Source organism: Artemia sp. Qi Xiang Cuo, chromosome 6 (assembly GCF_049724085.1).
Source record: "Artemia sp. Qi Xiang Cuo chromosome 6, ASM4972408v1, whole genome shotgun sequence".
Lineage (NCBI taxonomy): Eukaryota > Metazoa > Arthropoda > Branchiopoda > Anostraca > Artemiidae > Artemia > Artemia sp. Qi Xiang Cuo.
The window spans coordinates 41588421-41608718 of NC_142799.1; the positions used below are offsets into that span (position 1 = coordinate 41588421).

Here is a 20298-nt window from a genome sequence, read left to right on the forward strand (position 1 = left end):
TGAGTAATTCCGATTAAAGAATGGGAAATCCAACAAACAAGTAGGGTTGCCACCGTCAGTAGGATTTTACTATATCTAGTAAAAAAAAAATCTAGTAAATTTAGAGGATCTAGTAAATTTCCCGAAATCTAGTAAAAAGTCATTTTTATTGAGGAAAAAGGAGCCTGCTGAGAGAAATTAAAAGTAAGTAGAAAAGTAACATTATATATATATATATATATATATATATATATATATATATATATATATATATATATATATATATATATATATATATATATATATATATATATATATATATATATATATATATATATATATATATATATATATATATATATATATATATCTATGTCTATCTATCTATCTATCACTATATCTATCTATCTATCTATCTGTATCTATATATATATCTATATATATATATATATATATATATATATATATATATATATATATATATATATATATATATATATATATATATATATATATATATATATATATATATATATATGTGTGTGTGTGTTAAGAAACAGTTATCGCTCCATAATATGCCAAAAAATTGTAGTTACCAAACTTTGAAAGCAGTGAAAGTTATCTTTTTTTCAGAATTGCATAAAATGATTCATCCTACTTGTAGATAGAAAGTTTATCATCCTTTCATCCTAGGGTAGAACTAACGTAAATAGTAATATTTGTGGGTAGGGGCAATTGCGGGCGGGGCACTCGTAATTGAGTCAAGGTCTAAAGGTATGATATAGGTTTGATTCATTAATAAACATTTATTATTGTCAGATATTAAATAATCGTCCCATTGTTTATATTTGAGTCTCTTAACTAAAATGGCTGCTGACCACTGTGTTAGGTGAATGTCGTGAACTTGAGTGCTTCTTCTCTTCTGAATGAGATGACATATGGTTTCAGTCTGCACAGGGGCGGATCCAAGATTTTTTTTAGGGGGGGGGGGTGAAATAGGTTGATCCGGAAAAAAATATTTTATTAAACTTGCGTTATGAGCAAGTTTAATTAACGCAAACTTGCGTTAGTTTGCACAAGTTTGCGTTAATTAAACGGAGGAAAAAGATCACTGAGGAAAACGATTCTCCGTCTCGTTTCACAGTTGAACCTCGAAAATCCGTGCGAATTTTGGAAATCTTTGTCCCTTTTTAAAGACGCTGCTGGGAATGAACTGTTTCCATACTTGCCAAAGTTCTTTCTGACTCTCTGCAGCTTGCCCCATTCAAGTGCTGGAGCAGAGAGACAGTTCTCGATTTTGTCCGTCATAAGAACCAAAAATTGGAATAAGCTAAATATCTTGACCCTTATGAAAACAAAGCAACTTGTCCTCAGGTCGTCAAGTGGAGTCCGTGACAGGGTGATCCCCAGTGATTTGACTCGGGCTACCAAGAAATGAAAACAGGTGAATCCCTTCAGTCAGAATTCAACTCTAGTCGATGCTTTAAAATCGGATGAGGACGAGGACGAGTAAAGCCTTTTAAGTGGGACTTTTTTAATTATGACTACATCTTTTTCTTTTTAATATTAAATTTGTATGATTTACCTCACCTGAAGACTATTGACAAAATGGTATTTTTTAAACTAATTATTGTATGTTATATAAGTTTTCTTTTTCTTGGCCGCCCTAGTCCAATTTGAGGTGTATATTTTAACTTACAAAATTTTACAACTAAACCGGTAGCCGATTACGTCGTTTCCGTTTTGAAGTGACATAGATTAAATTGGTTTTTGATTCCCTAGAATACGAACGAGAAAGAATCCAGAAAAAATCAGTTTAAAAAAATCATAAATTAATTGCTTTAAAATCTGCCAGACATCTTTGTAAGCAGCTTATCCCGAATTTAAAGACCAGCCCAATTACTGTTTTAAAACTTAAATTACTGTTTGTTCTCCTAAAAATGTAAAATTGAACGGTTTAGATTTCAAACCTAAAAAAGGAAACTGGGGACAAATTTCAAAAGCCGTCACTTTGAAACACACCTCAGATTCTTAGCACTTCATCGCCTGAATTTCTTCGTGATGAGTTGTAGCTGTTTGTCTTCGTTGATTGTTTTTTCCTTTTTCAATATATCTGAATTTTATGACCTGAAGAACATTGATAAATTTAAAACCGGGCTTCACCAGCAGAATTTCCAGAATCCAAGATTCCAGAATTTTGTTTGACGTCTTGCATACAACGCATCTGGAATATGAAGTCTATCCAGTAGTACATCCAAATAATACAAAAAAGGATTTTTGAACTTGTAGGTTTCCAGAATTTTCAATCATAATATGAAAATGAAAAAAAAGGAAAAGAGAAAAAAAAAGAAGAAAAAAGGAAAAAAGATTGTGAAAATCGTTCTGATTATCCTCCTATAGTAAAAATCGATGCTTGATGGTGCAAATTTTTTTTTTTGAGGATTTAGTAAAAACAGATGCGATCTAGTGAATTTTTCCTCTCCGATTTAGTAAATTCTTCCAGGTCAGGGTGGCAACCCTGCAAACAAGATTGAAATCTAATAAGGATCCAGCCTGTTGTGTTTAAAAATTCAATTTGGGTACGGGAATTCAACAGTTTTGTTTCTCAACAGATTGGTATATTCAATAATGATAATGGAATTCCAAAATGGTCTCTAATATCCAATTTAAGCTGTAGAAATTCCAATTTTGCTGTTGATAAACATTACGAACAATTTTTGTTGAATCTCGAACAGTTTATTTTTTTTTTTACAGTGTAGAACAATAAGACGCTTTTTTAAGTACTAAAAACACTAGCGTAAATAGTGAGGCGTTGAGGAGGGGGCAACCCCCTTCATATACGTAATATTTCTGTTTGTTTTAAGCTTTAATGTTGCTCTTTTTTATTATTTAATACAGGTAATAGAACGACATTTATCATATAAAGTCAGCTCTTGATTGTTTGAAGGCGGGGTAGGCATGGTCCCCGCCTGAATTTTCAAAAGCGATAGATATTAGTATAAATTACAAAGCATCAATGTTAGACTGGAGTATAAAAAAGAATACTTTTTCTGCCCCAAAATATTTACCAATGACTAAATACTAAAATACATTTACTAAAAAAAGATTTTAAACAATTTCTTTCCGAATGTGAGAGTAAATTAACAAAAAAATTTCTCCCTTCTACCTGGAAAAATGTAATTTTTAAGATCAGAAATAAATCAAGGGGCGATCATGATATTAAGAGTTGTCCCTGAATAGTTGTAAAACATGTATTAACTGTCTCTCTGATTTTCAGTCAATATAGGTCGGAATAAAACACTTTTTTCACTATTTGCGCATTTGGAGATAAAAGTGTTTTTTTGTGTTTTAATTTGCCTTAATACAGGATGCAGGACGATGTTAATCATTTGTACTCTAATATGTGCACCTTAATATAAACTGTAAAAAAATTGTTTAGGATTCAACAAAAATTATTTGTAATGTTTATCAACAGCAAAATTGGAACTTCAACAGCTTAAATCAAATATTAGAGACCATTTTGAAATTCTATTATTATTATTGAATGTCCAATCTGTCGAGAAACAAAAATGGTGGATTCCAATGCCCGAATTGAATTTTCAAACACAACAAGTTGGATTTTAAGATCCCTATGGGATTTCCATCGTGTTTGTTGGATTTCCTGTTCTTTATTTGGATTTCCATTACTATCGTTTTTCAATTTATTAGGCCTTCAATCTAGACTAACAATTGACTAGTTGTATGTTCGAACAGCTGCCAGGGATGGTCATCAGTGACCAGTTTCAGATGTAAGGCCAAACAGGTCCTTCTCCTGCTCATGAGGTGGACTTTTCCAGTAATCATAAATTTTGGTGGAATCGTCGGTTTCCAGCAAACCCAAGTAATCATACTACAGAAATAATCCTGTAATGTATGATGTTGGCAAATACTAAGTCCGAACTTGTATTTATCCAGAAAAGGCCAAAAAAGATTGTTTTTTTTTATTAATACACCGTAACTATTCCATAAGCTACTAGTAATTAAAAAATTCATATGATATTCTTCCATTGCTCCAAAATATTAATTTAAAGGTAAAAATGATATTTCTTAAATTCACGCATGTTCATGGGAACATTTGTACATAAAATTACTTTAAAAGGCACCATAGTCAAATTCAATATTACATTCTAGAAATTTCCATCTACTGTTGAAGTCCAAACCATTTTGATTAATATAACCTATTTGCGTCGAAAATTACATTTTTTCTACTGAAAAGTAGGCTACATAAATCTTAATAATTTCAATAATTTGTCGAAATTCAATAAGCAAGTCACAATTCCAACAGAAGAATTGGATTTTATGTTTGACTTGTTTGAATTCAATGAGCAAGTCACAATTCCAACAGAAAAATTGGAATTTTTTTTACTTGTTTGAATTCGAGCCGAACATTTTGTTGGAAATAGTTTTTTTTTTTTTTTTTTTTACAGTGTAGGCTATATTCAAACGAAACGCGATCTGTTATTTTCATGAACTTAAGTGTCTTTATATCAGATTAGGTTATGTATATTAAATAAATATTTATAGGCTTGCCATTTAGTGCACTTTTTGCTGCGGATGCCAGCGCAAAACATGGTCGTCGAAGGAAAGCACGGACTGTGTTCTCGGATCAACAGCTGAATGGTCTAGAAAAAAGATTCGAAGTCCAAAGGTACCTGTCTACACCTGAACGAATAGAATTAGCAAATGTATTAAATTTGTCGGAAACTCAGGTAAGGCAAAAGTGAAATTATACAAAGCATTGTTCGAACCCAAGTTTACAATATTTTGGCAATTTTTAATTACGCTGTCATTTATTCTTAAAATTGCGACAAACCGCTGACAGCAATCGAAAATATTGAAGAAAGACACAATGAAGTTAAATTTAATCTGTTTGTTTTATTTCAATACATTTTTTGTCACAGGCTCCAAGTATATTTGTGCCTATTCCCCCAAGTCTTAGAAAGTAAAATAAATACACAATAATTAAACAACAACAAAAAATATTGGTAAAATTTGCAGCCTTGGAAAGTATATGACACTTTTCTGAAATTAACATATTACCTTCTTCCCCTCTTATACCAAGAAAAATGTTGTGCACATGATTCTTAAGAACTATATTGAAATAAATATATACCAAGCAGAAGCGTAATTTACTATGAGGCATGGAGCAACTACCCCTCCCAGAACTAAATTTCCCTCTCAGACCCCAGGCCCCCCTCTCTGAAATTCAATTTCTTCCTTGTCAAAACTAAGAAAAGCCTGCATAATTCAAGAAATGGGTCAGTCATCTTTAGGAAATCTTTACCTTTATGGTACTATATGGCTCATTCTTCAGTTTTTCACTGACATTTCAACTTGATTTTGGAAAATTGGCTCCAAGTTTCTCCCCCCCCCCCCTCCTCCAGGATTATGAAAAAATTAAGCCACTGATACTAATATATTAAAAAATGGATGCAATCTAAGTTTAGTCAGCCAATCAGCTGGTAGAATTTATTGCTTTTTTTTACAATGGAATTCGGTTGAATCTTTATTGTTGTTTACTCTTGTGGTTGAGCCTAAATAATACGCTTAATTTCATTTCAAAATTCTTTTATCATTAATTTTGATTTGATTTCTTTCCTAAATATTATTCTTCGGTATTTGAGTTTTTGGGCAATTAAAAGGGTTGTGGGAAAACGATTGAATACAAAAAGTGAGAGAAATGAAAATGCAAAATCTTGTCTAGATCAATGTGGAACGTACTGCCGTGCCGGAGGATGTAAAGACAAGGTTTCTTATTTGAGCCAATTGAGAGTATTAGTGAATAAATTGGGAGGAAGGAAATATAAGGTAAAAAGAGCTGTTTTGAAGCGATAACAGTTATTTTTGCTTCGTATTCTTTTAAAATTTGAATGCTACCTTGGAATGGGATGCCTTTTGACGGAATGGCACCCTGTATGGTAGAACAGTATAAACAAACATGTATGTATGTGCAAAACGAGCTTGTCTATCTACCAGATATTGGTATACTCAGTATGTTATGTATATATGATTGGAAAATAAATGAACCTGAACCTGTGTGGGAATATTGTAATATTTGAAAGGGTTTCTGCAAAGATTAGTATTTATTTTGAAATCTAGCACGATTAGATTCGATTGAAACTAGCTGAAATTTTTCATTTTCTGAAACCATGGTTTAAAAATATCCATCTTCAAATTTGTAAAGCTGATTTATGAAATTGTAATTCAGTTTGTAAAACTGTACATTGAGGGTAATATAGCTTAAAATAGACAAAAGAGAATAGACAAACAAACTGTCAGAAAATTATGTTAAAACCACATATAAATTTCCCACGGTATATGGGTTAAATTTTGGCGCAGGAAAAAAATGGTTTTATCTAAATATTCGTGAATATTTAGCTCCGTAGCTAAATATTCGCACGGACCAAGGGGGAGACCATGTCCATGGGGGTACATAATAAAAACTGGGGCACCCTCACCCGGAACCTTGAATACAGATGGAGGAGGAAGAAGGCCCCTCAAATGCCATCTTGGAATGGGATGCCTTTGACGGAATGGTACCCTGCTAAACAGTATGACGGATGAATTGATCGAGCAATTGGCTATAAAATACCCCAAAATTAAATCTGCTCAGATTAAAACTAATCTACACGGTTAAGTTTTTAAATTTGTATGTATGTATATGTTCCGGTAGCACATAAATGGAGCTAATAATTTTGAAAAGTAAAAAGTTGGTGCTATATAAAATTAAAATAAACGCAGGCACGTACGCAAGATTTTTTTATGGGGGGGATAAAAACAGATTTTAAAGATTATTTTGATTAAGAAATTCCAAGAAATTAGCAATAATAATTATTTTTAGAGGACCATAAGATACATAATTACTCTTATTTCTTTCATTAGTGCGCTCATTTTACAATGACATTATTGGGTTTGTTTTTCAGTCACAGCATTACGCTTGCATAGAGGCACATTTAATTATGTTTAGCTTTCGTATGCAGATACAAGAAAAGTATAATGAGTATATGTCTAATATTTTTTCAGCCCTGTTTGACTCCTTTACTTAGAAAAATTCAAAATTATTTTCTAAAGCTTATATTTCCATGCTTCGTCTAGTAACGGGGTTCTTAACTGTTTGTCTTGTCCATTAAAATGACCATTGCTAACCCATTTATAACACTACCCAGAGACGTTTATCAAATCTTGAACGTTCCGTCCATTTTATAGACCTGACTAAGCTGAAATAAGATAGATACAGATTTTTATATTCATTTCAACTATAAAATTTGTTTTATTATGAAACATATTTTCTTGGAACTCTAGTTATTTTAAGCATTTTGCCTTCTTAATTTTTCTTTTCTTTTTTACTATAAATAGAGCCGAGAGTTTGAAACTATGCAACTTTCGTACTGACTCCAAAATTTAACAAATGATATTCCAATTCAATTTTTGCATTGACGCATATCTGCAATTTTGCTCTGTGGGAATTTTGTCATATTGGCAAGGGTTTCCACAAAGATTAGTATTTACGTCTATTACTAAATCTATTATGATTGCATTCGATTGAAAATAGATGAAATTTCTTCTGGTAATTGTTTAGAATCCGGACAACACGCGAGAAAGACCGTATCACAATCTCAAAGATGCTATATGAAAAACAGGTTTTCGCTGCCTAGTGAGGTATTGCTCACTCCATGACAAAGATTTAAACTTTAGTTTTTTGGGGTTGAAGGGGTAAAAAAAGGTACCTGCGTTAGGTTAGGTTACGTATTTAATATATACTATACTCTACTCTCACCACACCCCCTAATGTGCAAATATATAGCCCAAATTTGTTTCTAAACTATTATATTTTCATCCCATTTCGTTTTATTTCATTAGCATTAACAAAACTTCACTTCTAACGTGTTACCTGGATTATAAACAAGGACCTTTCTTCTTTTACTGAAACTAGGTTTTAAAAAAACCTATCTTTAAATGTGTAAAGCTCCTTTATTAAAATGTAATTCAGTATGAAAAGCTGTACCATGAGTATAATATAGCTCAAAAGATAGAAAACAGAATAGACAAATAAATTGTTTAGAAAATTTTGTTAAAACAACATATAAATTTCTCACGGTATATCGGTTAAAAAAATATTTTTACCTAAATATTCGCGAACATGAATTTAACTCAGAGTAAAACGTTGTAAACCATAAACACAAGGCATAGTAGGTTAGGAGTTTCTTCTGTTGGTTATAAGGCATAGGTGGTTAGGATATTTAAACCAAAATTGCTAACACTATTAAAACTATTATGCAATAAAGATGAAAAATGCAAAGCTTTTCACGCTGTCATAGACGTAGTAGTTTTCTGTAATAAACAGTCGACATTCCACATTCAAAAAAAGCTTGATGTCATACTACTGCTTAAATTTTTCATTTTGTTTCAAACCATAAAAATGTAATATTTTACTTTAAGTAATTTTTTTTTATTTTTACAATATTTTTTAAGGTAAAAACGTGGTTCCAGAACCGAAGAATGAAGCACAAAAAGCAGCTACGTAAAACAGGCGATGATGCAGATTCCTACAGTATACAAAAGGATCTAGATGACCTGTCAGACTATGGTAATTTTTATTCATGAAAATAGGACCCTGCCCCAAGAAAAAAAGATCTTATGCGCCTGTTCCATTGAAAACCAGGAGCTCCATTTACCGTACTTTTTTCGTATAAAAACTGATTTTATAGTCAAATTCTTTTAGTCTACAGACTTTGGCGAAACACAAAAAGTAAATTCTTGAGGAAAGCTTCAAAGTTTTTTTTTCTTAAGGCTTTATTGAATTCTTCAGTTTTGATTTCGAGGTCAATTTGTGTTTTGTATCTAATTTTCTTACTGGTCCTTTTTCCATTTTTGCTGAGGCCTTGAAGTGTAAACCTTTTTTTGTCCCTGATCTTTATGGCTCTCCAATATTAAAATCTTTCAAGTTGAGGTCATTTGAGGAAATTGATTTTATTTTGTATTTCATTCTGCAAAATGTAAAGGGGAGAAAAATCTCTGAATAAGACTTGAATTTTAAATAATGCTCGACGCAAACTTATTTTGGCTGTTGCTAAAATGATTCAAGGAAACTGAGCTAGTATAACACTCAAGACTTGGCACCATCATTTAGTTTATAAATTTACTTTTTGGACTTTTTTATTTTACCAATACTGTTTGCACACTGAATCTAGGGTGATCTACGAGATAAACATGCAATGGATTAAAAAATAAGAGCAAATCAAATATTTAGAGATTACATGGCATTGCTTTCCTTTGTATTGCTTGTGTCTTATAAGTACCGCAAGCCTAATAGAACAGCCAAGATGAAATTTGGGGATTCAAGCCCCGCTAATTATAAAAAATTATATGATAGTATTTACACCTTCACTATCTAGTGTCTATTTCATATATACTAGGCATTGCACAATGTATCCACTCTAAGATTTCAAAACGGCTTCCCCTAAAATTTTTATTTGTTATTTTTCACCCTGAAGCTTCCATGCCAATACCTGAATCCAGTCAACCATTAACAGAATGGTAATGGAAAAAACTTTCATATTTTCTTTAAATGGTTACAGCTTAATGACCCAAAAAAATCTTTGGTAATGTGTCAACCTTCATTCATAAAACGTGTCCTAGCCATGTCAACCTTTCTTTCGCTATAGCCCCAGAAAATGGGATAGAACCGCATTTTCTATGCAGCTTGTTGTTTGACATTCATGGTGAGTCAAATAGACGCCTTAACTATCTCTACACCATCTTCTTAAAAACTTTTAACAAATCTTTCTCTGCCTTCGAAGCTCTTACTTTTCAGAACCATATCCACTGTCATGACCGTAGCTTCCAACAATTTAATCTTGGTTCGCAGACTTATCTCCTTATTCTTCCTTACTTTTTTAAACTGCCAAAAAAAAAAAAAAAATATGGACCTTGGCTATTCTGCGTTTTACATATTAAATGCATCCACTTGTTAGTACCACCTAGGTAATGCAAGCAAAATAATTGATCAATTTTCTTATTACCCAACATCCGCTCTTTATTTATTCCTAGTCTAGGCGACTTAGTCTTCTCAATTTTCAAAGCTATTAAAGAAAAAAAAACAAGTTTTTTTTAACTGAAAGTAAGGAACGACGTTAAAACTTAAAACGAACATAAATTATACCGTACATGAAAGGGGCTGTCCCCTCCTCAACGCCTCGCTCTTTACGATAAAGTTTTTTATTGTTTAAAAAAAAACAGAGTTGTGAGAAAGTCAAACTTTAGCGTAAAGAGCGAGGCGTTGAGAAGGGGACAGCCCCTTTCATATACGGTATAATTTATGTTCGTTTTAAGTTTTAACGTCGTTCCTTACTTTCAGTTAAAAAAACTTGTTTTTTTATTTAATTTTTGAACGTTTTTGAACTAATGCAGGTTTTGATTTTGGCTCACCGTACATGAATAATTAAAACAAAATTTGCATGTTAATTTTACCTTTATTTGGTCAAATGGTTTTCTCAAAGCTTGATTAATTTTATTTACGAACGCTTTTATTAGTTATAAATACACCCAACTTATGAATTAACTTACGTAACGAACTTCTATATTCATAGATTTTTGATACGTATATTAGGGTGTTCGCCCCCTAGTCAATACCTTGCTCTTTAAACTAAAGTTCGAATTTTGTTCCGATTCTTTAAAAATGACCTCTTAATCACAAAGGCCGTTAATTAGAATAAGTAGCTCTTATGAAAGTACTAAAAAATCTTTAGCTTATAGAGCGAGGTAATGACTAGGGGGTGAACCCAATCATATACTTATTATTTTCTGTTCGTTTTAAGTTTTGATGTTGCTCCTTACTTTCAGTTGAAAAACTTGTTTTTTTTATTTAATTTCTGATCTTTTTCTTTAATAGTGTGGGAAATCCGGCGCCCCCTTCATAGTAATGTCCCTTCTCTCATGAAAACTTCCTTCGTGGAAAGATCCTCCCATATAACCCCCGACCCACCCACCCCATCCCCCACCTACCAGAAAAAAATACCCAGAAAACGTCTGTATACTTACCAATAACCAATACTATATGTTAACATTGGGTAAAAGTCATAATTTGCAGCCCTTCCCCCGGGGACTTTGGGGGATTAAGTCATCCTAAAAGACATAGTTATCATATTTTCGACCATGCTGAACAAAATGGCTATCTTAAAATTTCGATAAGGTGACTTTGGGAAAAAAATGAGCGTGGGAGAGGGGCCTAGTTGCCCTTCATTTTTTTGGTCACTTAAAAAGGGCACCAGAACTTTCAATTTCCATTCCAATGAGCCCTCTCACCATATTCTAGGACCACTGGGTCGATACGATCACCCCTGGGGAAAAAAAAAAAAATAAACACGCATCCGTGATCTTTCTTCTGGCAAAAAATGCAAAATTCCACATTTTTGTAAATAGGTGCTTGAAACTTCTACAGTAGGGTTCTCTTATACGCTGAATATGATGGTGTGATTTTCATTAAGGTTCTATAACTTTTAAGGGGTATTTCCCCCTTTTTCTAAAATTAGCCAAATTTTCTCAGGTGCGTAACTTTTGATGGGTAGAACTAAACTTGATAAAACTTATATATTTGAAATCAGCATTAAAATTTGATTCTTTTGATGTATCTTGGTAAAACCCGTTTTTTAGATTCTCCGTTACCATTGAGCCGGGTCGTTCCTTACTTACAGTTCGTTACCACGAACTGTTTGATTCTTATACAGTGAACTCTCAAAACATCCAAAATTCATTCATTGAACAAACATTGTTAACTACAATGCTCAAATGCTCTGTAAAATTAAAGTCTAGGTTAGTTTTACCTTCCAATTGGATTCCATGCTCTACAATAAACTTTGAAGTTTTCCTTAGGACAAATTTATCAAAATAATTCATATAAACAGGGATGGGGCAGTACCTTGCTTAACTGCATATTCGACCCCAAACCAGCTAATAAACTCACTTCTTGACTTAACCGCAGAAATACTTTTCTCGTACATGGCACTAATCACTTAAGTGTGTTTATCTGGTATCAAACAGTTCGTGGTAACGAACTGTAAGTAAGGAGCGATCCGGCTCAATAATAACCGAAACTCTAAAAAACGGAATTTTGATACCAGTAGATATATAAAAAAAATCAGATTTTCATGCTGATTTCATATATATAAGTTTTATTAAGTTTATTCTTATCCATCAAAATTTACGAGCCTGAAAAGATTAGCCTTATTACCTTATTCCTTGCCTTATTGTGTTTATCTGGTATCAAACAGTTCGTGGTAACGAACTGTAAGTAAGGAGCGATCCGGCTCAATAATAACCGAAACTCTAAAAAACGGAATTTTGATACCAGTAGATACATAAAAAAAAATCAGATTTTCATGCTGATTTCAAATATATAAGTTTTATTAAGTTTATTCTTATCCATCAAAATTTACGAGCCTGAAAAAATTTGCCTTATTTCCGATAAACGGGGGAAACACCTCCTAAAAGTGATGGAATCTTAATGAAAATCCCACCATCAGATTCAGCGTATCAAAAAACTCTAATGTAGAGTTTCCAGGATCCTATCTGCAAAAATGTGGAATTTTGTATTTTTTTACCAGAACAAAGATCACGGCTGCGTGTTTATTTTTTTTTTTTTTTTTCATGGGTTGATCATATCAATCCAGTGATCCTAGAATATCGTGAGAGGGCTCATTCAGACGGAAATTAAAAGTTCTAGTGCCCTTTTTAAGTGACCAAAAAAATTGGAGGGCAACTAGGCCCCCTCCCACGATCATTTTTTCCCGAAGTCACCTGATCAAAATTTTGTGATTAGTCATTTTGTTCAGCATAATAGATATGCCTTTGAGGATGACTTCATCCCCCACAGTTCTCGGGGGAAGTGTTTCAAGTTATGAACGTTGCCCATTGTTTACATATAGTATTGGTTATTGGAAAGTATCCAGATGTTTCAGGAGGGATTACTTCTGGTGGGACGGTTGTCAGAGGAGGGGGGTACGTGGGAGGATCTTTCCATGGAGGATGTTTTTACGGGGGAAGGGATATTTCTATGAAGGGTGCGCCAGATTTCCCAGTATTATTTAAAAAACGATCAGAAATTAAATTAAAAAAGTGAGTTTTTTCCACTGAAAGTAAGGAGCACTATTAAAACTTAAAACGAACAGAAATTATTACGTATATGAGGGGTTCGCCCCCCTAGTCAATACCTCGCTCTTTACGCTAAAGTTTTTTTAAGTACTTTTAAAAGAGCTATCTATTCTAATTAAACGGCCTTTGTGATTCTAACAAAATTCGAACTTTAGCGTAAAGAGCGAGGTATTGACTAGGAGGCGAATCCCCTCATATACGTAATAATTACTATTCGTTTTAAATTTTAATGTTGCTCCTTACTTTCAGTTGTAAAATTTGTTTTTTTAATTTAATATAATTGAAGGATAGGACCTCCACTAAAGCTCTTCTGTAGGCTGAATCAAATGCATGCTCGTAATCTATGAAACTGTGGGCTAAAGAGGCCTGACCGATGTTTTTTGAATAATTTGTCAGCTTTCAGGTACTGACCAAATGGCCTCCCCCCCCCTCTAAGGTGTGAGGCCCAAAACATAAAAGGAACAAAAATTTGTCACGGGTAACTATGGTTCATTTGTTCTAAGACCATACTGGCTATACACGACATTTGATAAAAAACGAAAAAGAAATTAGGAAAAAAAACAAAAGGGCGGACCTCAGCCAGTTGAAAAGAAATGAAGCGAAAAGACAAAGCAGATATTTTAGCAAGGACTGCCAAGGACCTCCGCCAAGCCGTCCTCAATGCAATAATTCCAACGTTTTGAAGTAAATTTTAACGAGACAAAGAAAACACTGAAAAAAAAGACTGAACAAATGAAAGACGAACTAGTCGTGGTTCAAAATGAGAAGGAATATTAACTGATTCTCTTTGTATCAAATTATCGTAAATTGGGTTTATAGAAACATCCCCAGTACCCAGAGCCGTTCCTAGGGTTGGTGGTGCCCACTGGAAAAATTAATTACAGCACCACCTCCCGACTCAAATATAAGCAAAACAAGCAGAATCAAAGTAAAAAATTTGACTTTGTTAAATTTTTTACGTATTCTAAATTTCAATTGCCTCCTTAAAAGGTTGCTGCAATCCCTATAGTGTAGAAACTAAAATTGCATCGTCATAAAGAACTAATGAATCTAGATATTCAGAAGCGTAGAGAGATGAACCCCAGTCAAATCCTCAGGATTTCTCTTCGTAGTAAATTTACGTTTTCAACCTCCCCATGAGAGCCAAAAATATCTGACTCAATACTATTAATAATTTCCAAGACGTTTACATGTGTCTGAGCCATTCACAATTTGGATGCTTTTGATAAAATATTTAGCTCCTTAGATGTGAAAATCTTGGATGGTATGTTTTCTCACACACAGTCTGAAGGCCCTTTTGTCAAGAAAATGGGTTTTAAACTTTAATGTCCATTTGAAAAGATCATAGATACAAAAGATATATCCTTAGTAATAAAACCTCTGATCCGCTCTGAATCTCAATCAAATTTTTAGAATTTCCCGAAAGTCTCTCCGACACGTTTCTAATTCGTAAAAACTCGCCTATCAGGAAAATTGTTTGAATTTGACTTGAAAAACTGCAACAATCAAGACTTTTCTTCCTAGATTCAGTGGCGGATCCAGGGGCGCGCACCCCTAGCGTAGTCTAAAGCAGTGTAATTTACTTAATTAACTCAAGTTTGCGTTAATTAAACTTGCTCCTAACGCAAGTTTATCGGATCAACCTATTTTGCGCCCCCCCCCCTAAAAAAAAATTCGGATCAACCTATTCCCCCCCCCAAAAAAAATCCTGAATCTGCCCCTGCCTATATTTTACCCTGGTCTGCCCGTAGAAAGCCTATCATATACATTTTTTTTAAGTCTTATGTTTTTTCAGATTTTCACCAGCTAGTAGTTGATCAAAAACAGCAAAACACTTTGTGAGTTTAGAAACAAACTTGTTGAGAAACACGTCTTTATTTGCATATGTTTCTTTTCAGACAAGCCAACAGACCTGTCACAAAGAAGTTTACCTGAACTGGTTACTCCAACAAGTGATAGCGACTTTGACAACTCAGTAGACATAGTTGACGAAGATCTTAAAGATTAAAAATGCAGAATATTGTTACTATTTTAATTTTTTGTGTTACTCTGTAATATTTCTACTGTTATAAACCATTTCGATTTTATAAATTGTCAAGGTATGTTTTCGAGCAAAAAAGAAATTTTGAGATATAGAAAAGTAAAAATAATAACTGGGTCAGTCGTGCTTACCAATAAAATCTACAGCGCCAATTGTCTATACTGTTCATAATTAAATTAAAAAAAAGGAGTTTTTTCACTGAAAGTAAGGAGCAGCATTAAAACTTAAAACGAAAATATATTATTACGTATATGAGGGGGTTTACATCCTCCCCAATACCTCACGCTTTACACTAAAGTTTGGCTTTTTGTTCCAATTGTTTAAGAATGACTCCTAAAACACAAGAGCCGTTTAATCAGAATAATCAGATTTTTTTTGAAGTTCTAAGAAAAACTTAAGCGTAAAAAGCGTGGTATGGAGGAGGGACTAACCCCCCTCATATATGAAATAATTTATGTTCGTTTTAAGTTTTAATGTTGCTCCCTACTTTCAGTTGAAAAAACTTTTTTTTTGTTTGCCATTTCTGATCGGTTTTAAATAATCTCTGGAAATCCAGCTCCCTCTCCACGACAAATTCTCTTCCCCTATGAAATATTCCTCCGTGGAAAGATCCTCCCATGAACCCCCACCCCTCTGACAGTACCCGTCCCCCCCCCCCCAAAAAAATGTCTGAATACTTCCCAATAAACCAATACTATATGTAAACAATGGGCAAAGTCCATAAATTGCAGCCCTTCCCCCGGGGACTGTTTGGGGTCATGTTATCCTTAAAGTCATAGTTATCAAATCTTTCGACTGTGCTGAAGAAAATTGCTATCCTTAAGTTTTTGATCGGGTGACTTTGGGTAAAAAAATGGGGCGCTGGAGAGGGGATAGCTGTCCTCTAATATTTTTGGTCACTTAAAAAGGGCATTAGAACTTTTGATTTCCGATCAAATGAGCCCTCTCCCGATATTTTAAGATCACTGGTTCGATACGATCACCCCTGGGGAAAACAAACAAAAATAAATAAATAAACACGCATCCATGATCTTTCTTCTAGCAAGAAATATAAAATTCTACATTTTCGTATATAGGAGCTTGAAACCTCTACAGCAGGATTATCTGATATGCTGAATCTGATGATGTGATTATCATTGAGATCAATTGATGTTCTCGGCGTGTTTTTCCCTTTTTCAGAAACTGGGCAAATTTTTTTCTGCTCGTAACTTTCGATGGGTAGCCTAATATTAAACTTGATGAATTTTATATATTTTGAATAAGCATCAAAATTCGAGTCTTTTGATTTATTTATTGTTATCAAGACTCTGTTTCTTAGAGTTTTGGTTACTATTGAGCTGCATCGCTCCGTACTTACATTAAATAAAAAAAAACAATTTTTTTAAACTGAAAGCAAGGAGCGACATTAAAAGTTAAAACGAACAGAAATTATTCTGTATATGAAAGGGGCTGCCCCCTCCTCAACCCCTCGCTCTTTACGATAAAGTTTTTTATTGTTTTAAAAAATAAAGTAGTGAGACAGAGTCAAACTTTAGCGTAAAGAGCAAGGCGCTTAGGAGGGGACAGCCACTTTCATATACGGAATAATTTCTGTTCGTTTTAAGTTTTAATGTCGTTCCTTAGCCTACTTTCAGTTTAAAAAACTTGTTTTTTTTATTTAATTTCTGATCGTTTTTTAGTTAATGCAGCTTTTATTTTGGCTCACCGTCATTGAATAAGTAAACAAAATTTGCATAAAAATTTTACTTTTCTTTTGCTAAATGGCTGTCTCTAAATTTGGTTCTGACGTAATTTACAAATTAACTTACGTAACGAACTTCTATATTCGTATATTTTTCTTCTGGCAAAAAATACAAAGTCGCAGATTTTTGCAGATACGAGCTTGAAGCCAATGTTATAGGGTTCGCTGATACGCTGAATCTGACGGTGTGATTTTCATTAAAATTCTTTCACTTTTAGGGGAAGTTTCCCCCCTCTTTAAAAAATCCGGTAAATTTTCTCAGGCTCGTAGCCTTTGATGAGTAATACTAAACTTAATAAAATTCATATATTTAGAATCAGCATTATAAGCCATTCTTTTGATGCATTTATTGACATAATAATTCCGTTTTTAAAAGTTTCGATAAGTATTGAGTCGTATCGCTTGTTTTTTTTTTATTGTTTTTTTTTATTACGTATATGTTATTACGTATATGAGGGGGTTCTCCCCTTTTTAAATACAACGCCCATAACGTTGAAAGTTAAAAAAAATTGTAATTCACAAACCCCTGAATCACTAAGACCGTTTAATTAGAAAGCTCTTTTGAAAGTCCTAAAAAAAACTGCAGTGTAGAGAGCGAGGTATTGACTTGGGGGAGAACCCCCTCATATATATAGTAATTTCTGTTCATTTTAAGTTCTAATGTTGCTTCTTACTTTCAGTCGAAAAAACTTGTTTTTTTTAAATTTAATTTCTGATCGTTTTTTAAATAATGCTTGGAAATCCGGCGCCCCCTTCATACGAATGTCCCTTACACCAAATAAACATCCTCCACGGAAAGATTCTCCCGAGTAAACCCCTCTTCCAGCCCCCCCCACCAGAAAAAAATTCTTCCTGAAAATGTCTGTATACTTCCCAATAACCAATACAATATGTAAGCAATGGGCAAAGTTCATAGCTTGCATCCCTTCCCATGGGAACTGTGGGGGATTAAGTCATCGTAAAAGACATATTTATTAGATTTTCGACTATGCTGAACAAAATGGCTATCTCAAAATTTTAATTGGGTGACTTTGAGAAAAAATGAGCGTGGGAGGGGGCCTAGTTGCCCTCCATTTTTTCGGTCACTTAAAAAGGGCACTAGAACTGTTAATTTCAGTTCCAATGAGCCCTCCTACGATATTCTAGGATCACTGTGTCAATACGATTACCCCTGGGAAAAAGAAAAAAAAACAAACAAACAAATAAACACGCACCCGTGATCTTTCTTCTGGCAAAAAATGCAAAATTCTACATTTTTGTAGATAGGAGCTTGAAACCTCTACAGTAGGGTTCTCTGATACGCTGAATATGATGGTGTGATTTTCATTAAGGTTCTGTAACTTTTAGGGGGTCTTTCCCCCTTTTTTCGAAAATTAACCAAATTTTCTCAGGCGCGTATCTTTTGATGGGTATAATTAAACTTGATGAAACTTATATATTTGAAATCAAAATTAAAATTTGATTCTTTTGATGTATCTATTGGTATCAAAATTCCGTTTTTTAGAGTTTCGGTTACCATTGAGCCGGGTCGCTCCTTACTTACAGTTCGTTACCACGAACTGTTTGATTTCGTTAACACGAATTGTTTGATTCCTCGAGTTCAACTTTCAAGCATAAAATTTATGATCGACAAATCGGAGTCAAGACATAAGGTTTTTTTTTAAAATTATAAAAGATTGAAGTATGGAATAACAGTTTTTTATCTGTAAGATGAGTGAGGCAAAGTGTAAAAAGAAATATAATGGTATTAGTAGGCAAATAGCTGGGAACAGATTAATCTTGACAGACGCTTTTCAAAACACTCTCTTGCAATTTCGAGTTTCCGCTTCTGCGGTACCAGTGTGACGTTAAAATCAAAGAAGAACACTTTTCATTCACAATTTTTTTTTCGAGAAGTATGACTTTGTTGTCGCTTGGGCATGTATTTTTTACAGTAAAACCCTCGGTATTTGGCTTTTGCAAATTAGGCTATAATATTGCTTAGAATGTCACTACTGCTAGCGATTTAAAACCCTGATAATTAAAGCCAGCAGCGGGGAAACGAATCTCGTGCAAAGAACGACTTAAAGCTTTGAAAACCCTCGGATTCTAGTTTGTTTTTGTGAGCAATTTTTATCTTTCTATTTAAGCATCAGTTTGAAGATTTGTAGAAAGCCCAGAATGGAACTATTAGGATTGGTACTTTCAGCAAGACCAACTCTGGTTAATTACAACCTCAGTCACTTACAAAGAAGACTGAGGTGATATCAGTAGAGAGGGAGGTGCTACTCCGAACCCTCACCCCTGCTGCCACCTATAACTTTTTTTACATAATTCATGGATGGTTATGTGTGTCGGTCGATTTATTTGATGTTTTTCATGGATGTTTAATAGTTTTTGTCAGTGAGAATTTGAAAAACAGGAACTTTGTCACATTTATGGATGTCAACAGCAATTCATGTCTGTTATATGTTTTTCTCAGTGAGAATGAAAAAACAGGAATTTTCTCACTTGGAAAAACAGGAATTTTCTCACATGGAAAACCATAAACCACGTGGTCCTGTCACGAGCATAGCACCTGTGAACTTGATTTACATAATCGCTAGGGGAAATTATTGATTCACGAAGGGGAGAATTAGGAAACATTAAGGCTTCTTTAATCTTAGGTCTGAGGGATAAACGTTCTTTAGGACAGAGAGAAAAATTAATATTCTATTTTTAAATAGGGCTTCATTGATCTTTAGTGTCAGGAATTATAATTGACATCACATGTTATCTTGGAATTATGCGGGAGTCTAAAGAGATAGAAATTCTATTTTTAAATACGGCTTCACGGAGCTTTAAGTCGGAGATATAAATTGATATTCTAACGAAACCCTAATAAGTTAGCTAGGAAAATTTATGAGATGTAGAGATTAACGTAGGAAAGGATTTCCTAGAAATTTGAAATGCGTTAGCGCAGAGATGCCAAACAAAAGGAACACGCTGAAATTACGTTTAGGGATTATTTGGGCGAAACCGTTTTATCCATTTTATGGGATTATTTCGGCGAAACAGTTAGAGACATTTTGAAAGAAGATTTTAGGAAAGGTTTTAGAAGAGAATTTGAGGGTGAAACTCTGTGGTCGTTATAATACACAAGTTCCATTTGAACAGTGTTGTGAGGTCCTCTACCCCAACCCCAAAGGGTTCCGATCCCCCACCACAACCCCGAAGGAAGCCCCCGGTACTCAAAGGTCCCCCAGGCTCCCATAGAGCCCCAGCCCCCCAAACGCCCTCCTCAGACCCTCAAAGGCCCTCCTCTGGTCCTCAAAGGGCCCCCCGGACCCCCAAAGGGCACCCCGGACCCCAAAGGCCCTCCCCCCGGTCC

General features: G+C 34.0%; 1 protein-coding gene across 1 annotated transcript in view; it reads left to right on the plus strand.

Annotated features, from left to right (window-relative positions):
• Positions 1-15194, plus strand: part of bsh (brain-specific homeobox) — a 58868-nt gene extending 43674 nt beyond the window's left edge. The window contains exons 3-5 of the mRNA XM_089090193.1: positions 4543-4727; positions 8491-8605; positions 15066-15194. Coding sequence (XP_088946319.1) covers positions 4543-4727; positions 8491-8605; positions 15066-15175 — 410 coding nt within the window. The 3' untranslated portion in view covers positions 15176-15194. The remainder of the gene's footprint in view (positions 1-4542; positions 4728-8490; positions 8606-15065) is intronic.
• Positions 15195-20298: the final 5104 nt, after the last annotated feature.